This window comes from Cervus canadensis, chromosome 16 (assembly GCF_019320065.1).
Source record: "Cervus canadensis isolate Bull #8, Minnesota chromosome 16, ASM1932006v1, whole genome shotgun sequence".
In the NCBI taxonomy this organism is placed as follows: Eukaryota; Metazoa; Chordata; class Mammalia; order Artiodactyla; family Cervidae; genus Cervus; species Cervus canadensis.
The window spans coordinates 33588402-33610845 of NC_057401.1; the positions used below are offsets into that span (position 1 = coordinate 33588402).

The window sequence follows — 22444 nt, forward strand, 5'->3', positions numbered from 1 at the left end:
CCCATGTGAATCCCTGAGAGCCTTCCTTTAAGATGTGTATCAAGGAGTAGAGTGACTGCTTGTAAGCTATGGCATATTCATTTTGACTGAGTAGTACTGGAGTACTTTCTAGAAGAGCTGCATCTGTGTGTAGTCCCATCCCAGGGCATGAGGACTCCAAGATGCTTGCCTTCCACCAGTGCAGAGGCAGATTTCCAGTTGTTTCCAATCTTCTGTGTATAAAATGTCTTGTTTCAATTTCATATCTCAGCTTACTATTGAGTTCAAAACCTTGATTTGTTTATTAGCCTTTGTGGTTTTCTCTTCTGTAAGTTGCCAACTCCAATTCCTTGACCATTTTTTCTTGGGATTGGTATCTTTTTCTGGATGACTTGCAGGAGTTCCTTTGTATTCCAGATATTAATACCATGTCAGTTGTAGGGTGGAGAAGGCAATGGCACCCCACTTCAGTACTCTTGCCTGGAAAATCTCATGGATGGAGAAGCCTGGTAGGCTGCAGTCCATGGGGTCGCTAGGAGTCGGACACGACTGAGCGACTTCACTTTCACTTTTCATTTTCATGCATTGGAGAAGGAAACGGCAACCCACTCCAGTGTTCTTGCCTGGAGAATCCCAGGGACGGGGGAGCCTGGTGGGCTGCCATCTATGGAGTCACACGGAGTCGGACACGAATGAAGCAACTTAACAGCAGCAGCAGTTGTAGGGATTGCAAATATCTGCAAATATCTTCTCTCATTTTGTCCATTGTCTATTAACTTAGTCCATACTGTCCTTCATTGAACATAAATATGTTTTGATATAATCAAATTTATTAATACTTTGTAGTTTGTACTTTTAAAGTTTTATTTAAGAATTCCTATCCCTAGGAAATAAAAATATTTTCTTCTATTTTCTTCTATGAACTTTATCCTTTATAGTTAGTCTTTGATTGTTTGCAGTCCACTTTTGAGGAATTGGTAGAAACCTAGATTTTTTTTTTCTCCCCTGGAGAAGGAAATGGCAACCCATTCCGGTATTCTTGCCTGGGAAATCTGACAGACAGAGGAGCCTGACAGGTTACAGTCCCTGGGATTGCAAAAGAATCAGACAAGACTTAGAAACTAAACAACTACAAATGTGTGTTCCTATTTGTGTGTATTTAAATTTTATCTCTGAGCTCTCTGTTTTATTCTACTGGTCTATTCATTCATGTATCAGTTCCACAAGGTTTTTATTGTTACTGTTTTAGATGATGTCTTAATACCTGAAAATTTGTTGATTTTATTAAACACTTACTTGAGCAGTAAAATATCTTTTAAAAAAATCTAATTAACTTGATTTGTTTGATACATGAAAGCGGATCCTTAGGAACAAATGAGTCAAAAAGTGTGAACTTGTGATTTTCTGGTAAAGCCTGTGTTCCACACAAGCCCGAAAAACCAAATACGGGTGCTTTCAGTGTCCATTTGTAAAGAGACTAAAGAGTGTTCAGTTTTTTTCACTTTTGCATTATTTTATGAAAGCTAATGAAATTATTTTATAATAAGTTACAAGGTTTAGAAAAGCCATAGTAAGGATCTAAACCACATATTCTATTGTGTACTTCTAAACCTTTGGTGAAGTATAGATTCTGTTAACATTATGGACTGTTTTGAGTATTATGTTACATCTAACAATCCTCTATTAAAGCACTTCTTAATTGCTATCCCTTTTTTTAAACACTTCAGGTACTGGAAATCTAGATGAGGTTAGTTTCTCTTTTTTTATTCTTCTCATATTATATTGCTGTAACTAGAATATGTAACAATTGCTGTGATCTATTTTCTACTGACATAAACCAAAAAATGAAAACTCTTAAGAATAATGGTAATATGTTTCCTTTTGCAATCTTATTTCACCTGAAATGCTTGAGACATTAAACACCAGTCATTTCACTGACTCGGTAATTTTGTTATGCTAAACAGAAACTGAAGTCTGGCTGTAACTCTGAATTACATAGCAAGATATAAAATGAAATCTTTCTGTGCTTCCTTTCCCAGTCTGTCTCCAAAAAGGAAAAAAAAAAAAATTAAACACGCCAAACATACACACAAATTTATGTTTGTTTTACTGAGTATTTGAGCAGTGTAGTATATATTTGTTCCTTTATTGAATAATTGCAATTAATCATTATTAATATTTTTCTCGACAGGAACAAGAGAGTGAAGGAGAAACATATGAAGACATGTATGAGTTACATTTTTTTTTTTTACCATGATATTTTTCTTCTAAGATGAATATACTAATTTGTATGAGGGAGAATGAATGGATATTCAATACTAGGAGGGGGAAAGTTCAACTGTTCAAATGACGGGCGTATAATGATAACCTTTATTTCAATACAAAGGACTAAAGATTCCTTTCTTGTCAAAGGATTTTACAGAGGACTCTGTTAAAATGCCATTGTGTGAGAGGTCAGAGGCCTGCAACCCACTAGACAGCCCACAGGCAGGGAATTACAGGGCCAGGAATCTGTATTTCTTGCTCTCGGTATGTCTTTGGGCAAGTGAGTTTGTGTGTATATTACAATGTCCTCACCTAGGCAGTACTTTATCTCAAAATTCTGCTCTGAGAGATGATTTAACACAGCACTGAATCCCAAAGTTTTAACCTGCTTGAGAAGAAAGATGTTAAAAAGTTTCCAAGTGGGTTTCTGGGTGGCCCAGGATTAAGAAATTTCTTAGCAAATGAGTGAAAATAAAAATGAGCATGTTCTCTTATTTTATCTTTTGTTGATTCAAATATGTTAATCTTCCCTACCCAGAATTCAGCTAATTCTGAGTAAAGTTTCTAAGTGAAGATTTGTACTTATAAGTACGAGTGAATATGTGTATGTGAACTTGTACCAGTGAGTGTACTCTTGTGAGCGAGAGTAGGGGGGTAGGTTTAATTGTATTCATGCTGACAGGCCACAGGAACCTTTATAACAATGACTTCCACTTGCCCTCGGGGGTTGTAAAGGTAGCGGGGGCCTTTGGAAGGCATCCTCCTTTGAATGCCTCCTGCAGGTTTTAAGAACAGTCTCACACACCCAGGAATTTTGACAAGACTTAGCTTTGTACCTTCACCTCTATTCCACATACTATCTTCTGTTTGGGGTAGGAACCTCTCTGAATAGTGAGCCCTAACACATAAATGCCTGCAGGTGCTGAAACAGCCAAATTTTTATCCACAGAGACACATCCAAAGAAAAAGAGAAGAAAAGGGAAAAGGAGGAAAAGAAGAGATTAGAGCTGGAGAAAAAAGAACAGAAAGAGAGAGAAAAGAAAGAACAAGAAATAAAGAAGAAATTTAAAGTAAGAGCTTGCTTGCTGATGGGTGAAAAAGAGTAACTTCTCTTTTTATAACTTTCATACAAAAGGGGCACCATTTTTTGAAACCTTACATGGTTGGACAACTACTTAATCATTGTTTTCTACAGAGTAACTTCCTTCATAACAGTAATGTTTTTGTCTACTACACTCCATTATCCCTGCACTAGAAATGCAATACAATAAAATCCAAATAAAATATGTGGCTTATAATTTGGATAAAATCTAAACAAAATATGGTGGAAGCTCAGGAAATTTTATGTCAGTTGAGTGAATGAATACTCAGTTACTCAAATCCATTCTGACTCTCCTCATTATGCATTTCATCGTACCTGGAAAATTCCATGGACGGAGGAGCCTGATGGGCTACAGTCAGAGGGGTTACGAAGAGTCAGACACGACTGAGCATTTCATATTAACCTACTCATAATATGGGCTCAGGACTACACACATACATATCCCTGGCATGTATTATGATGGTGCATGGGACAGAAGTGTCTCTGGAGTAAGCAGACCTGTCTCAATAAAACTCCGTGAGCCACCCTGACTGATGCTGTCTAGACCTGATGCACATCTACACCTTTACTTTAAGCCTATGTACATGCTGACTTCTCATACCTTCTGTTTCTCCTTCCTCATTGACCTCTGTCTTCTCTGATCTTTCATTCTAACTGAATGACTCCTATTACTACTACTGCTAACACTATACTTGCTGGCTATACTCTCTTGGATAGGCTTTGATGACATGGCCCATCTGGTATGGGTCTGGTATGTCAGCTATATTTAGAGTGATTATCTAGTCACAAAACTATTCTTCACTTTGAAAAGGATTCATATCAAGTTTCCTTTAAATATTTAGTTCCTCCAGAACATTTAATATATGGTTTGAATTATAAAAATCTGGCTTATATATAATTTCCCAGTGTATTGATTATAGCGAAACAAAGATGCAACAGCGGGGCGCAGGGAAAATGTAAAACTTAGACTCAGTTGGACAGATGTGGATTCAAATTCCAGCTGCATTTGTGAGTTATATAATCATGGGCATATTGCTAAACTTCTCTGAACCTCAGATTCTTATTTTTAAAGTGAGTAGACGATATTTCTCCTGAAAGTTTGTTATGGGATTAAATAAAATAATACATGGTGTCTATTATAGGTTCTCATTCAGTTTTGCTTACTATATATAAGCAAAAGTAAGACTGCAATATGAATATTAAAATATTTTACTCATACAGAATGTATGGCTACCAATGTTCATAGTTTTCAAGTGGAAAACGTGGAAAATTAATTTCTTAAATGAAAATCTTTATAACATACTTTTTATGAAAAGATTGTTTATAGTTTTGAAGGAATTAGGTGAAGCTTTTTCTTGTGGGTTTTTTTTTTTTTTTTTGGAGAAGCCAGTTTTGGATGGTTCCACTCATTAATTCAAATAATATTTGTTAGTAAGAAAAAGATAAGATATGAAATCACACCACCAAACATGAACTCAAACATTTGTCAAGACTAGGACTTTACACGCTATATTCCTTCCACAAAATTGTTAATAGATGTTCAAATTAAATAAATAAATGTGAGAACTGTTATACAGTTCCACATTTCATTAATTCTATGACAAAATATTTCACATTTTAAAATTCTGAAATTAGGATGCATTGTAACATTGTTGGCACATCAAAGTTTAAATCAAGCTAGTTTACTTTCTTAGTAGTATATAATTAATGATGGTATCTCACAATTCATCACATCACAAGTTCAATAAATAAAGTAGAGCTTCTTCAAAAATCATGATGCATATTTGCATATCAAAAGATTCAAGAAATTCTGTTGAAAGACAAAAGATTAGGAAATTAGGACTTTAAGATTCATGGACTCTAAACTAGATTACTCCTCTGCTGTCAAGAAACCACTGTACTATTCAGGATATTAATTATAAAAACATCACATAATATTCGTTTGCTATTTTTTTATTCACAAAGCTATTTCTAAACTGTTATCTTGTTTATAGCAGGTAATGTCTACTCCAAGTTTATAGATAGCAAGTACCATGAAGTTGAAAAAAGGAAAGAAAATGTTTTTCTCACAAGTATGACCTACCACCACTACTAATCCTTCTCTCTCTTGCTATTTTAAGCCTGCAGAGAACCATCAGAATAATTGCACAAAGCAGAGAGGGAAATAACTTCTGTCTAGTAAGCAGAACACCAGCATACCCCATAAAAACACATAGCACCCAGCATGTCGCATACATAAGTGGTGTTTGGTTTTCAGTCACTTCCTCTTCAAATCTTTCACAGAGTTCCCGAGGTCAACAGATCACTGCTATTCTCTCCTGGCCCCTGAACATGTGCGTACCTATTCTTTGCTGGTTCTGTCTGACCTCTGCAATTTTCCCCTTGCCCCTCCTATAAGAACCCTCACCAGAAATAACATTCACCCTCAACTTCTAGTTCAAACCTGTAAATGTTGGTAATAAGCAGGTTAGCAAGTAGTGGACCTAGTCTTTCAAAACTGCATTCCTTAAGGATTTCGTGAATAGTAAGAAGCTGGTTGTGATTTTTTTTTTTCTCTTTGCAGCTAACAGGCCCTATTCAAGTCATCCATCAAGCAAAAGCTTGCTGTGATGTCAAAGGAGGAAAGAATGAACTGAGCTTCAAGCAAGGAGAGAATATTGAAATAATTCGCATCACAGACAACCCTGAAGGAAAATGGCTGGGCAGAACAGCCAGGGGGTCATGTGAGTGCATATTTTTCTACGACTTCAAAGTGTTTTCTTTTGAGCCAATCTTAATGTGAAAATTCTTCCAAAGCTAGTCATAGCATTAAGTTGCATTATGCTACATAGCATAAGTAGCATTATGTTACAGAGTAGACAAAAATAGGAAGATTTTAAATGACAAACATAGCTCCATCTTCACCTCATTTGTGTAATATTTTTAGTTGGGAAAAAATGTAAATATAATATCCCAAAGAGGAGCAAAGAGTATTAGGTTCTTCATTGATGTTAAAAAGCAAAAATGTTTCTTCTGAATCACTTTAGAACCTTGAAAACAGACTTGACTTACCCCAAAGCACAACATCACGAGACTTTGACAAAGCACAGTGACGCTGTGTCAACAAGTCTTTAAGTCAGAATTGCAAGCAAAGAAATAAAGGGAAAATTTAAAAAGAAAGTGTACAATTGATATTTTATTCACAACTCCATGATATTTAAACTACAGTTATCTGAACATAAATTGTTCCCCTTTTGGTAGATGGCTATATTAAAACAACAGCTGTAGAGATTGACTATGACTCCTTGAAACGGAAAAAAGGCTGTCTCGGTGCTCTTTCATCAAGACCATTTGAAGATGACCAGGAAGTGTATGATGACGTTGCAGAGCAGGAAAATGTTAGCAGGTATATGTAAAAACAAATTGGAAAGCAAATCAAACTATCTCTTTGTCAGAGATTGTGGGTTTTAAGATACTAGAATTTTACTTTCCTAATTTCCTACTACTTTCTATCACTAAGTTAAATTACCAGTAAATTAAATTAATTTACCACTGAATTAAATCACTTCAATATGGATGATAACTCATTTGAAACTCTATAGTCCTTCATTTTACTCTTTGGCTATTTGTGTTAAATACTACTTGAAATGTAATGGGTCATTGGCAGATGTGTTGTCAATACAATATACTGTTTTGCAATATTCATTCTGATTTGACTTTAAGGATATGCCTAGAATACATATGACTTTGTAAAATATGAAGCATGAGATATAAAAGTTAGCTCTAAAAATATAAAATATTTTTCTCTGAAATCTGAGTATAAATGTATTTGTCATTGTTATTTGAAAATATAACAAATAGAAATGCTTTTTTATGACATCTTTGCTCTTTAAGAGTAAGAATGTAAAAGCTCAATCCTCTATGATCCCTAGCAATCAACTAAGGGTTCAACTTTCCATTGGACCTGTGACCTTCCCCGGAAAAATTACAGGACCATCTTTTTGGGGCAGAGGGACAGATCAAGACATCCTTTCCAGAGGAACCAAAGAGGAGGGCAAACTTTTCTGTCATACTTTCCTTCTCTTGCTTCTCAGTCTCCAGCTCCCTTTATAGTGCCTCCTCTTCTGTCTCATTCTCCTAGCTCTGATCTTCCTTGTTCTTTCTTTTTCTTCCTTTTCTGTTCTCCTTTCATTCCTTTTTTCCTCCAATATCTCCCTTTCCTGGTAGAGTCATAATCCCTTTAAAGGAAGGAAAAGGAGAAGGAAAATCTCCAACCCAGCGAAGAATCCTCATTTTTCTATGCCCACTTTGTGAAATCGGGAAACCTCCCCACATGATCTATGCAAGATCTTCATTTGAGAAAAAAAATGTGTCTGCATTCTTTATAAGTCAAATTTCAAAGTAAAAAATGTTTTTATTATTAAGCATTCTAAAAATGTAAAACAATCAAAATAGAAATATATTAATACTTATTAATACTAATAGTTATGAAACACATAAAGAATTAAATTTCCCTTTTACGGTCTTGAGCTTATGGCATCAGTTAAACTTATATTGCTTTCTGGCAGTTCATCATTCTAAAATGTCTGATATCAATGCTGTCTTAACATATTATGATCATAAATTATGCAATATATATCAAAACATGCCATGTATGCACTGGAGTTTACAGATTGTAAATTGACCTTAGTAATAAGAAACACCTTGACCTACTTTGAAGTTAGCAAATGTCAAATTTGAAGTCAGAGTTCCAATTGGCCATATTCTGAGAGTTACAGAATTTTCTAGACATGAGTATGTCTTACCCCGTATATTATCAGCATATATACCTTATGTTGGGCTTCCCTGGTGGCTCAGATGGCAGAGTCTGCCTGAGATCCCCTGGAGAAGGAAATGGCAACCCACTCCAGTATCCTTGCCTGGAAAATCCCATGGATGGAGGAGCCCAGCACACTATAGTCCATGGGGTCGCAAAGTGCTGGACACAACTGAACAATGTCACTGTACCTTATGTTTGTCTTTTATCTTTTAAAAAAACACACAATTTCTCTCATTTTGGAATTAAGGAACTCCAGTGAGATATATATATATTTACACTGATGAAAATACTGAGAAAATAAATAAATCCACAAAAAAGGGATAATATCCTTAAAATGAAGCATTATCTTCATAATAAGTGACTGTTTCCCAAAACTAATGCTATTACCGTTTCCATTTTAACTAGTCTGTACATACCACAGGGCTTCCCAGATGGTTCAGCAGTAAAGAATCCACCTGCCAATGCAGGAGACCCAGGTTTGATCCCTGAGTCGGGAAGATCCCCTGGAGAAGGAAATGGCAACCCACTCCAGTATTCTTGCCTGGGGAATCCCATGAACAGAAGAGCCTGGCAGGTTACATATAGTCCAGGGTTTGCAAAGAGTCGGACACGACTTAGTGACTAAATCACCACCACCATACATACCACAGCTCTACAAGACCTCTCCAGTTAGTAAACATGAAGCAGAAAAGGAATCTTCTATTTAATAAAATGGGGTTAGAGGAAGTGTATAGCTTTACTGGTTAATATTTTAAACAAGTATAGCACCACAATATTTACTAGCATCTATTCCTTCTTTATGCATATTTAATAAGAAAATGGAAGAAGAGACATCACTTCTACACAAGTTGTTTTTTTTTTTTGAAACTACAGCTGCTGCTGGCAGAGATCTTATAACAGAACATGCTTTGTCCTTAGTAGAACAAGGAAAGATGCTGAGTATAGCTGGCAGCTCGTCCTGGCAAGAATAAGAGAAAGCACCATCCTCTCCTCTCCCTCCCCCAGATACCTCCTGGCCCCTATCAGGAGGTTCTTGACAAGTTCTTTCCCAATTTCTCCAGGTTAGGAGAATCAACAGTATACCCCACACTCTGAGAGCAGACAGGAGGCTTAAAAAACACAGGTCCTGGCAGCTGATCTTCTCCCTTTCTTCTCAATGAAGCAGTTTTGTTTTTTGTTTTTTTGTAATAAAAGTGAAAAGTTGAACAAAAGGAAATTACAAGTGCAAATACCACTCCTTTGTCATATAAAAAACTTTTCTTCTAGGTGTGTTTTCCAACCTTTTTCCTGCCATTTATCCTTTCCTCTTTCTCTTTCCTGGTCTTTTCTCACATTCTCCTTCCCTTCCCTCTAGCTCACCAGATCAATGGTTTATATTCCAGAGAAAATGAAGAACTGCTCTAGAAATCAAATAATATATAGTGGCTTTGTTCCTGATTGTGATCACCCAATTCTTTGGAAATTGGGTATGAAATCTCCAAGGTGGAATATGTTGTATTTGCCAGAAGTGGCAGCCAACCCAAATTGGCAGTTTTTCTCATAATTCTAAATGCTTGCTTCATGCTCAGAGGAAAGTGTTGAAGACAGTGAGTGTGAAAATAGTTTGTAAGCAAGTAGCGAATATACTTAAGCTTCATCAAAAATCACTTCTATTTGTATATTAAGACATTTATAGCGTGTTTTTCTCCGAAATTCCATTAGTGAAAGTACTTTTTATTTCTAGATTAACAGTAGACTTCACAGTTATTCTGACTTTAAGGCTAAGGATCACATATGATGTATAAATATACTATATGATTGTAACATCAGATATCTGTTCTTGGAAGATTATCTAAAAGGCAAAAATGATGACACGGCGGGCACAGTGAGATGTAGTCAAAATGATGTCGTCCATACAGGAAAGTGGGACACTGAGATTCTTATGTCATTTTTTCAATTAATCAAAAGTGGACATGGTCATATCACTTCATTTCTCAGAGCCTCAATTTTTTTCTGCAAAATGAACTAAATGACTTCCTTTCCTTTCCACAATTCACAATCTAGTGGGGAAATGGGCAAGAAAACAATTATAAGATAGGGGAGGTATAGAATGTTATAGAAAGAAATTTAAAATGCAGAAATATAGATTTAGAGAATTAGGAGCTACACTCTACAAAGGCCCCACGAATAGGATTTCAAATTTTTTTTAAGTATCCCCTTTGTAAAAAATGTAATGCTATTGGACTAAGAGTTAAATGCTGTAATTGTAAGATATTGAGAGGAAATTGAATTTAATGCAGTAACGGTTCTAGAATAATACTCTCTTTTTTTAATAAGTCCATCTATGGAGTGATGTAATACTATATAATCTGAAAACTGCCTTATGGTAAAATGCTAGAAACAAACAATATCATTGTTTAGAAAACTTTATGGAGTACTGAATCTCACTTGATTCTTATTAGTTTTGTTTTTTTTTTGCTTAGGTACTACTTATCTATTACAATAAGGAACAATTTTTATTCCTTTTCACATATAACATCTAATAACTTTTTTCTAATTAAAAAGTAGCTGATTTACAATATTATATTAGTTTCAGGTATACAAGTGATTTGATGTTTTTATAAGGTATACTTCGTTTAAAGTTATTATAAAATACTGACTATATTCTCTATACTGTACAATATATCCTTATAGCTTATTTATTTTATACATAGTAGTTTGTACTCCTTAAACCCCTACCCTCACCCCAACACTGGTAACCAGTAGTTTGTTCTCCATATCTGTGTCTCTTTTTGTTTTGTAATATTCATTCATTCGTTTTATTTTTTAGATTCCATATATAAGTGACAACATACAGTATTTGTCTCTCTGACTTATTACACTAAATATAATACCCCGCAGGTCCACTGGTATTGTTGCAAATAGCAAAATCTCATTCTTTTATGGCTGAATAACATTCCATCGTGTTTATACACTACGTCTTCTTTATCTACTCATCTGTTGGTGGACATTTAGGTTGTTTTTATATCTTGACAATTGTAAATAACATCCTGATAACTGTTGACTGGAATGTTATTTTTTTCTCTCATTTAACTGCTCAATATGTACTTCCTTTCCTGATAGCTAAATAATTAATATATCAATTAATGTCTACTCTTTTTCTCCTAGCCACAGTCAGAGTGGAAGTGGAGGTAAGCTACACACTTTTATCAGTTTCTCAAGTCTTCGACGTTCTTGTATATATTAATGACAAAATGCTCTTGTTTGCAAATAATGAGGAGGATCTTAATGTGGTAGAAAGAACAATGGACTGGGAATCAATGACATGGAGTCCAGTCCTGGCCACTGAGTGACCCTGAGTAAGTCACTTCTTTCTTCCACGTTATGGGTCATGGGGTGACTCCACTTCCAGTGTGCCCAGGGCAGTCTTGATTTGTGCCAGTTGTCTGAGCACAATTTCTAGTAGTATCCCCCTTCACTTTCAGAAATGTCCCTATTTGGATGATTCCTTACATAGTCACCATAGTATAACTCCTAAAGACTTCTCATTATCCCATCAACAAAATAAGGGTTGCTAATACCTGGCAGTGCTGAAATTCTCATCTTAAAAATCTAATTTCAACTTTATTGCACATATTTTTACAAAGAAGGTAGTCAGTAAACATTTGTTAAATAAATATTTGTCAAATAGCAAACATAGGATAACAAATCAAGCAAAGGTTTAACTTTTAAAATATTACTTTGATGAAATGAAATAAAGAAATGAAAAAGTCACCTTCCATTCTTTTCTTTGTCCCAGTTCCCATCAATGTTTACAGTCACTTTTCATTAGCTTTCCTTTAGTTACATCTTGATCAATGCTTTTTTCTGAATGTCTCCTTAGTACTAATTAAGTTTTTCTTATCAACTTTTCCCTTCTTTTCCCACAATAAATTTTAACTCCATCCTCTGTTTAATTTTACTTTTTCTCAGTTATTTCTCCCACTTCTGTCACCTCCAGTGCACAGTACTCTATATCATCCCTCATATTTTTACAGTTCACTTCTAAGAATTCCTTATAAAATAATGTTAAAAAATTAATTTACCTCTGTGTAAGAGTGGGAAAATAAAGCTATTTTAATTTAAATAATTGCCATAAAAATAAGATGCTCTCTGCATCTTATTTCGCATAAGACATTTATTATCAAATTTTGAGTGAGCATTTGTGACCAAATTACAAAATTAACAGATTTTTTTCCCCCTAATTCACATGAAGGGATGTTCCCACCTCCCCCAGATGATGATATTTATGATGGGATAGAAGAGGAGGATGCTGCTGATGGGTAAGAATAATCAGCTTAATTGCCTCTTTGCAAAATATTATATATACTGAAATTGTCACTGGTTTTGATTTCTAGTTAGAATAAAAAGCAGAAAGTAGCGTTCCCTGTTACATAACCAAAAATGTTTGATTAACAGCAATGGCAAATGAGGAATTGTAATTATACCGCACTTCAAATGAAATGGTATATTGTTTGGAATATACCACTTGGAATCTTGACAACTATGTCAAAAGGAGTGAAACGGAAAAGGGGTAAGGGTTACTAGTATTCAAACTTTTCCCAATCATTTATTTATCAATCAATACTTCATTTTTGTTATAATCTCTGGAAAGTTTATAGTTGCATGGCTAGCCTTTGTATCATAATCACGTGCTGTGCTGTGCTTGGTCGCTCAGTCGTGTCCAGCTCTTTGCGACCCCATGGACTGCAGCCCGCCAGGATTCTCTGTCCATGGGGATCCTCCAGGCAAGAATTCTGGAGTGGGTTGCCATGCCCTCCTCCAGGGGATCTTCCCAACCCAGGAATTGAACCCAGGTCTCCTGCATCGCAGGTGGATTCTTTACCATCTGAGCCACCAGGGAAGCCCTTGTATAATAATCATAGTTGTAAGCAATCCAAATAAATTGAGATCGTATGTTTATCTGTGGCTGTATGTGGCAATATTGAAAACTTAATCCTTTAGGTGTTTAAACTTTTGAAGTGGTGCATTTTAAAATTTAAATACATATTTTAAAATTTTAATCTAATAGCAACTTACTTTTAATCATAGCAAAGCTAAATTGATGTTTAAAACTTTTGACTCAGCTCACTGGTTTAAGAAACAAGGTTTAAGAAATCTACCAAATAGGAGAAAATAACTTGCCTACTATTTACCTAGTCACAGCAGTATTCAAAGACCATGACTTATAAACTTAATAGCTTCATCTTGTTGAATACAATAAGTAGCTTATAGCCTGAATGATCAACACAGTATAATTATAAAAAATCTGATCAATGCCTGCATGCTCCAAAGCTCCACACTACAGGTTGAAGAGAAGAGTAACACCTGGTCCTGGGGGATTTTGAAGATGTTAAAGGGAAAAGATGACAGAAAGAAAAGTATACGAGAGAAACCTAAAGACTCTGAGTCAGACAATGATGAAGGTTCATCGTAAGAGTCAACCAACCACCAAATCCAGTGCACAATAACTACACTAATAATTTAATCAAATGCTACTAATATTTTATAACCAGTAACCAAATTCTGACAGTCTTAAGAAATTTTAATGTGTTTTTCCATTAGTCATTCTAGTCTCATTTACTGTGTCACTTTTAAACTCGTGCATTTACATAAAATCATCATATGCGTCAAAAATGTATTTTGTTTTCCTTTCAAACATGCACAAATCCACAAGCATACATACACTCAACCTCCATTTAGTAGGACCTTTTTTTAAGCTGTAGATCACATCTAAAAGGTCACAATTCCAACACTACATTTTATTATATAATATTTTATACTGACTATTCAAAATATACATTCTCTTTTAAAAGTTAATTTATAGGAAAAAAAGGACAAAATTTGGAATTTCTTTTCTCTAAGTACAGTATCTAAAGTCTTTGTAACTTTCGCAATAATGACATAGTAATTCCACTTGAATTACATGTTTGTCCTATACTAAAATTATTCTAAGTATCTTCAGTTTGTATAAATAAGACTAAAGCATACATTTTATCTTTCTATACAAAAATAATCTTTTAGCATAAGTTCCATGTGTATAAATTTGAAGGACCTTAAGTACACTCAAATTTTTATTGTTTTATATATACTAATAGACTCACCACACTTTAACAGAAGTCTTTATAAGATGTTAATTACACACAGAATTCCTAGTTTTAAATCCTTTTGTGAGACACTAAAACAACACCCAATAAATGAGATACTTAAAATTGTAAGTAAACATAGCAAATCTTCTCTTCATGTATCATTACTCATATGTAGTCCTCACTTAGAAATAAAAGCAAATTTTTTTTTTGCTCAATAACACACCAGCTAATTCTGATTTTAAATCACTTTTACTAATGACCTCTCACACTTTAGTGTAACTGTGCACCATTCTTCCAGTTATGTGTGTATGTGTGTTTCAAGTTCAGAAAGTAATAAAAACACAGGTTTTTTTCTGTTGCAACTAAAAGTCACCCAATCCTGATTTCAAATCACTTCTATTAATAAGTTGTCACTCTCTGGTTTCAGTGGATATTCCTCTCTTATTCACCATTCTTCTGTTTGGGGATATATGTGTACATATTATCAAACAATATTATGTCATACTATGATCTTCATATGACCATATACAATACTATGGTTACATGAAGATTCCTGTGACTTTTGTTGATTTTGACCCTACATTCCTATTCTTTGAGTCAAACAAACAGTTTTCATCTGAAGCTACACTGCAATGACTGAAATATTTAGATCATTTCATTTACTCTGGTATGATAATATGCCCAAACTTCATAGAACAAATTCAAAAACATTGGTCCAGTGACAGTGAGAAAAATAAGCCACTGGATGTCATGATTCTTGATTTGTTTGGCCAATACCAGAGTTCACAAAAAGTCTTGCTAAATTCCAAATTGATTGACAAAATCTTGGGACTCAGCAGAGAAATGGAGGATGAGAAAGGAATAATACTCAACAGATTAATTAGCCTTTATAAGCCTCAAGGCTGTTATTTATTCATGCTTTTCCTAAATAAGAGACCCAATTTCTGTTTTTATATTGGTCTGATTATAATTATGTTCTCATTTTCTTTCCAGTTTCCCTTCTCCTCCTAAACAAGTGGGTAAGTAATAAAAACTAATTGTGTTAATAGATTTTATATCTCGCTTCTTACAGATAGGGTAGCAGAAGCGATCGCTTTAGTCACGCTATCCAAATTAAAGTCCTGACTCTGAAAATAATAAACTGTATAACTTTGTCAAGTAACTGCACCTGGGATGGTCGCAGTTTCTCAACAGTAAAATAGTGGGGAAAGGAAATTTTTAACTATCACTGATTTTTAAACAGTTCTTCCAGTCACAGGATCACTATGGAGAAAGGGACAAGTGAGTAGAGATGGGCCCCAACAGTCCTTATAGATCCCACCCCAATTTAGTCAGAGTTTGATGTTATTAGATTTCTGCAAAAAGAGTTCTAAATACATGCCACACTATGTGCAACCAAGATCCTTCTGAATCTAAATTTCTTTGATTTTTAAAATTGTATCATTTATATTATCTTTGGAAATTTTTCCACTGGTAAATGTAAAATAGTTTTTTTTTTGTACAATTTTGATCATCTTATTTTTTTTACCCCTGCTGAGACTTAAAGAATTTTCTTAAGTTTTATTTGAACAAAATAAAATGTCTTGCAAGAATATTAAGAGGCTTTCAAAAAGTTTATTTTAATCTATAAATAAATTGAAAACGCAAACGAAACACAAAGATAATCTATTCTTCCAGACTGTTTATCTGACTTTGTTTTCATCTAACAATTTGAAAATATGTAAGGCTGTAGCTCAAATTGATTAATAACTGATGATGAACTTATGTGTTAACCTATAATTTTTAAAAAGTACTCAAGAAACTTAGCTCCACAAAGAGTAGGTATAAAATGGAACAAATGTGATCAATTAAGTAAAAACTGTATTGCTCGTTTTTATTTCTTTTGCCTTTAATTTTGTCTTAAGTGCATGTGCGTGGAACAGTAATTTTTCCTCTTCTGAATACCAGTGATATGTCATTATTTTTTATATATTTATTCTAGATTGTTCATGTAGCTTAACAAGTTTTTATACTGTGAAATTAGTTAATCTGAGTGGAAGGAAAATATGCACATATAAATACAGCATGTATATGTGTGTACATATATACAGAACAAGGGGGAGTTAAAGGAAATCAAATTCTTGCCACTATTAGAGAGCATTTTAAACTTTCTGTGCTAATCATTCCTTAAAACATTTGTACTCCTTTCAAGCCATCTCTTCAGCTTAATTTGCTGTGGGGCAACTTAGTGCAGAAAGGAAGCACTGCCCCTAACTTTAATAACAAGAAGTCTAGAAGGAAGAAAAGTGTCTGCAGATTGGAAAAATCCTTGAGGCAGTTAAGGTCATAGCCACTTTTCCACCAATACTGATTCTCAAAACCTTCTGACACAAGCACCTTTTATTTTCAGGTACTGCCACAGATAATATTACTATAAGGTAAAAGTTAATGAAGATCAGTGAGTAAAAAAGAGTTATAGACAAATCGATAGATAAGTAGATAGATACATAGACAAAGACATAGCCATATATCTATGGCTAAGTAAAATGATAGATATTATCATAGCACCCCAAAGGTAAGTTTCTTGAGTACTTTTTAAATATCTTTACCTGCTGCTGATGGCCAGTAATATTGACTTTGTCAACAATCAACTAATCCTGCCATTCTTCATACTTGTGGATCTTCAACTAATCTCAGTTACTATTTGAGGGTTTTTTCCTGATAACAGTAGTTATAATCATTGTCACTGTTGTTGCTGAGGGAATTTTAACACAAGCATCAAGGAAGAGAAAAATCTTTCCTCTTTAAAGAATAGGTGATGCATACAGGAGAAATGTACAGAGGCCTCAGGGAAAGTTATTTTGTTGTCCTCAAAACAATCTTTATATTAAAAACATCACTGAATGCTCATATCAAAATGTCCACTAACAGTGTTTCACCATTTGCTATTCTGTCTTTTGTTAGACATGGGAGATGAAGTTTATGACGATGTGGATGCCTCTGATTTCCCTCCTCCCCCAATAGAGATAAGGTAATTAAAATGTTCTCATTACAGTGAAGTAATGAAAATCAGACAGTTCAAGAACATTCAATTGGACAAAACCCCAGCAGGGTGCGTTTGTACTGTGTGCCATCCTGTTGGCTCTGTCCTCCTCTCCCTAATCCCAGCTCTGATGTCTCTGCCAGGTTTGTGAATGGATGGATAGCCCAGGTCCTCCTCCTCTTCCTCTCTCTCCCCTCCCCCACTTTTCTCCCTTCCCCCCCCCCCTTTCCCCAGTGGTCCTTCTGGTCCCCTGGTCATCCTCTGCCCTGTGACTCACCAATGTCTACGTTCATTTATTCTCTCATTCACTGGGAAAATATCTGAAAGCCTGATAGCAATTGATCTCACTAATTCATCCCCTCCCTTTATTTTTACTTTTTCCCAAACACTGTTTGTCTTGAAGACACTGCTTAATTTGTATCTCAAATCCTAACCCACCTGCTTTAAGTCCTCCTCAAGAAGATTGTTTCTTTCTGTGAAAAAGATGAGAGCAAGATTTGTATTTTGAAAGGACTTTTAAAAGTTATGTCATATTTTTACAAAAGCATCAGATTCTCAAAGGTTCCATTCAAACTAACAACAACAACAAAAACAGTCAACAGTCAATTGTGACATTCTTTAGTTTCCCTAAGGCTTCAACTTAATTTTAGACAAAAATTGTAAGAAAATCTAAAATCAAGTACCTTTTGAAAATTCTTCTGAAATTGAATGTAACAGGGTAGAATGCTTTCTTGTGCTCCAGTGAGTATGTGAGATGATCTGATACATGCTAAAAGGAAGAACACCTTTAACTTTTTCAAGAAAAAAGAAAGATGAATAAAAAGATCTCAGAATTGATCAGTTAAAGGATGAAAGTAACATCAGTGGAATATAGCAAGCGGCGTCTTCTGAGCTATACTGGTAAAAAAATGCATGAGGGAACTCTAAGTAAATATTTATTTTTTACCAACATTGTTAAACTAATTTTACGGAACAAGAGGCAGTGTCAAGATCAAAGAAACTAAGGGGAAATATGTTGTTATTCATATATGATGATCAAGTTCTACAGGCAAAACACACCAGAAATGTGAAAGGAGAACCATTCTCATTTTTTAGTGCTCCATGAAAGGAAAATCCAATAGTCCTCACCGTAGGGAAGCCGCTTCTACCCCTGATAGTTTTAAATGCATTTTTGTGTTTAATATTACTGTAGAAATGTCACCACATTCCATTAAATAGCTCTCTAGGAACCCAGAGTCATCCACTGGCCCTTTTCTTTAAGCAAAATAAGCCCCAGCTGATTCAACATTATGCAGTATGGACTATTTTCTTTCCCATTGCTTGTTTTCAGAGTTTTAAGACAATTGTGTATTCTCTAACATAGCATTGCATTTTTAAAAATAAATTTCAATAAATTATCTTTCAAGAGCACTTGTGGGGCCTTTTTAACATTCGTGTGTGTTCTGATTGCTCCAGTGTGCTAATCTGGGCCAGAGATTCCATCACTGCCCAGGACACCAACAGACAGAAGATTGTATCCTTTAGTTGCTCAGTTGGGTCCAACTCTTTCCTACTCTGTGGATTGTAGCCCACCAGGTTCCTCTGTCCACGGAATTTCCCATGCAAGAATACTGGAATGGGTTGCCATTTCCTTCTCCAAGGGATCTTTCCAACCCAACGGTGGAATCTGTGTCTCCTGCATTAGCAGGCAGATGTTTTACTACTGAGCCACCAGGGAAGCCTGCAGAAGAAGGCGCTGAGGGACAGTGCAGAACTTAGGGCAGGACAGTGTATACTAATTCACTCCCAGTGAATAAACTCAATTCTAAGATTGAAAAATTAAGACTCAAACATTTTAAATAGCTCAGTTACAAACAAAGCTTTATCTTAGGTAATCAAAATAAAAATTAATATCAGTGTTTAAAAACTGTCATTAGTCACAAATATTCTGCTTTTTAAAATTCCTTCCTACAGAGATTCACAGCCTTTTCCTAACAACCATATTTAATCCTGGGGAATGGTTCACAACCTTGATTTCAGATTAAATCACCTGGAGGCTTTTAAAATCTGTGTGTCGGTACCTGGACCTCACTCAACCTAATTAATTAGAATTTTTAATTAATTTAATGTAATTAAAATTTCTAGGATTTAGACAAGGGCAGTGGTATCTTTAAAAAATTTCCCAGGTGATCCTATTTGTGACCGGGCTGGAGAATCACTACCTTAGACCAGTTCACTTCTCTTACAGTAATTGACTTTAGTTGATATCATAAGATACAACCTTGGCTTCATTTTAAGTAGATATAAAAAAATTAATATATAGATAAATTTTTAAGCCATGAAAATCAATCTTTCAAAAAGTGTTCTTTGGTGGGAGATTCCCTCATGGTCTAGTGGTTAGGATTTAGCACCTTCAGTGCTAGGGCACGGGTTCAATCCATGGTCGGGGAACTGAGATCCTGCAAGCTGCATGGCATGGTCAAATTTTTTTTTAATGTCCTTTTTAAAAAAGTTTTTTTCTATGACATTAGTCAAACCACTTGATTACCTAGGAAGGGTTGAAAAATATAGAGGATTTAAGAATAGGTTGGATCATCTGAAATTGCTGATATGTAACAATGTTTAAACTACACTTTGGTCATTTTATATTGTTCAACATGATAATCTCAAACTTCCATTTTAACTCAGCCTGTACTCTGTTGAAGAATATTCTACATTAAGAAAAGTTATCATTTATCACAGTGAATGTACTAGATTGTAAGAAAAATAATTAATTGAAAATGAAATTGAACAAAAATGCAATGCTATGAATTCTCCATTATACACTATTCTTTTTATGTTTTGAAACTAAATGTTGTTTTATGTGTGTTCTGCCATCCTAGTCAAGGACCCAAGACCAAAGCCGAAGAAAAAGACCCTAAGAAGCTAAAAAAGCAAGAAAAAGAAGAAAAAGACTTCAGGAAAAAATTTAAAGTATGTTACAATTAAATATTATACAAAGTTCAAAGCTCTAATGAAAAAACTGATGATTTTCTGTGTAACTATCAATATCACAGTTATCCATCACAACACCTTTATTTTCTACAAACTTTGTTTTAGATTTAGATTTATTCCTATAAGAAATTAAGCAAACTCTTGTACATGCCCAATATACATACTGTGGTAATCATCTAAATTTAGCTGTCCTTTGAAACTCAATAAGAAGGTAAGCTTAAAATAGAATGATTAAAAATGATGTGATATATATATATGAAATATTATTCAATCATGAAAAACAAGGAAATCCTGCCATTTGTGACAATGTGGATGAACCTCAAGAACGTTATGCTAAGTAAATTGTCAGACAAGAGGCAGAGACAAATACTATATGATATCATTTATATGTAGAATCTAAAAAAACCAAACCCACAGGAACCAAGAGTAAAGTGGTGGTTACCAGAGGTGGAGAGCAGGGGGAGCTGTTTGTCAAAGGGTACAAATATTCAGTTATAAGATGAGTAAGTTTAGGGATCTAATTACAGCATGGTGATTATAGTTAGCAATACTGTATTACATACTTGAAAATTCCTAAGAGAGTACATCTTAAATGTTCTCACTACAAAGAAGCAATGGTAATTATGTAAAGTGATCGAACCAACAGAATTGAAGTTTTGATGGTAATCATTTTGCAGAAAATGAGTGTGACAAATAAACACATGTACATCTTAATTTTTTTATTTTAAAAATAATTATTATATTAGGTTCGTGAGGTTGCAAGTGATTTTTCTCCAAAAAAGTTTTCTTTAATCTTCTTATGTTATCTTTTGAAAAGATAACAAGGAACTAGTTTTTTAACAAAATTTGAAATTTTGCTGGCATTTTTAACAAAATTTTTTAGTAAGTCTGTCAATAAGTGAATTACTTTAATAATACACATCAATCAATAATAAATGTTTTCCCTTATTTTTCCAGTATGATGGTGAAATTAGAGTCCTCTATTCCACCAAAGTTGCACCCTCCTTATCTTCTAAAAAGTGGGGCAACAGAGATCTACAGATAAAGCCTGGAGAATCTCTGGAAGTTATACAAAACACAGACGATACAAAAGTTCTCTGCAGGAATGAAGAAGGAAAATGTAAGTCACTACTTACTCTTCAGAAATATGACGCTCCAGCATTTAATAGCTAAACAAGTTTTAGTGATCACTCCAAACTCTTTTTGATCCATGCTTTGTAAATTCCATGCTTTGTAAATTCTGGAAAATTCACATTAAGAAACTGGAGATCTTGCTGGGCTGGAATCAGTGTATTTCATTTTAATTTTTTTCATTTCCCACCTGCTATATTTGGCACTGAGTTGCAAAGATAATGCCAAATTCATGTTTCTGGAAATATGGTCCCACAGACCCCCAGCATCAGAAAAGTCTGATGCGATTATCACAATTGCAATACCCTAGCCCCACATTTGACTTGCTGAGTCATGAGCTCTGGGGGTCAGAGATTGTAAGTCTTTCCTAGTTTGTTCCTATGTACACTAAAGTGAGAACCACTGTGCTAAAGAATTGAGTGATTCTTGCTCTGGTCTGGTTTTAAAATTATATCTCATATGTCACACCTAGCATTTCCAGTTTTCCTACCTTGCAAATTCACTTGTTTTCATTTCCTATTTGGCACATTTAATATAACCTACTCTTCCAAATAAATACAAGACAGTCCTTTCCTCTCTGACAGCTACTTAAGCTGACAGATGGAAATATTTTTGTCCAATTTTAAAAGGTAGCTTATTTCGTTTAAAGTCCGGGGAAGAGTAAGTCAAAATTCTGTCGTCCTATATTTAAAACTGAATAGCCAGCCTGGCTGTCCCATATCAGCCCAGTAAGTCTGCACGGAAAACACAAGCTCTGAGTTCAATTTTAATGACAGGAAGGTGACTCAAGGACAGGAACGAAAATGGATCTTTTAAGAATAAAACACAGTGACTCAAGGGTGGGGAAAATGAATCTAGAGTTTTTATGGACAAGGTGTGGTTGGCTGTAAAAGGGAAAAATGGAATGTGGGTACAAAGGATAACAGGCAGGGGTATGTAGTGTTTAGACTAGAAGGTCACGGAGATCATTTGAAGACAGCACTGCAGGAGACAAAGAATACCCCCATTCAATACAGGATTTGTGAACACACACCCTAAGGAATGGTCTTAAATGCAGATAACTGCAT

General features: G+C 34.8%; 1 protein-coding gene across 4 annotated transcripts in view; it reads left to right on the forward strand.

Annotated features, from left to right (window-relative positions):
* The window catches only part of FYB1 (FYN binding protein 1), a 164300-nt gene that overhangs the window by 129353 nt on the left and 12503 nt on the right, over positions 1-22444 (forward strand). For 3 of the 4 annotated variants that reach the window (XM_043488906.1, XM_043488907.1, XM_043488908.1), the window contains 12 exons: positions 1707-1726; positions 2171-2205; positions 3194-3314; positions 5910-6069; positions 6587-6731; positions 11292-11314; positions 12379-12445; positions 13458-13595; positions 15245-15270; positions 17195-17261; positions 20135-20225; positions 21204-21366. In XM_043488906.1, the coding sequence (XP_043344841.1) occupies positions 1707-1726; positions 2171-2205; positions 3194-3314; positions 5910-6069; positions 6587-6731; positions 11292-11314; positions 12379-12445; positions 13458-13595; positions 15245-15270; positions 17195-17261; positions 20135-20225; positions 21204-21366 (1056 nt within the window). The remainder of the gene's footprint in view (positions 1-1706; positions 1727-2170; positions 2206-3193; positions 3315-5909; positions 6070-6586; positions 6732-11291; positions 11315-12378; positions 12446-13457; positions 13596-15244; positions 15271-17194; positions 17262-20134; positions 20226-21203; positions 21367-22444) is intronic. The other variant, XM_043488909.1, reaches the window with a different exon arrangement.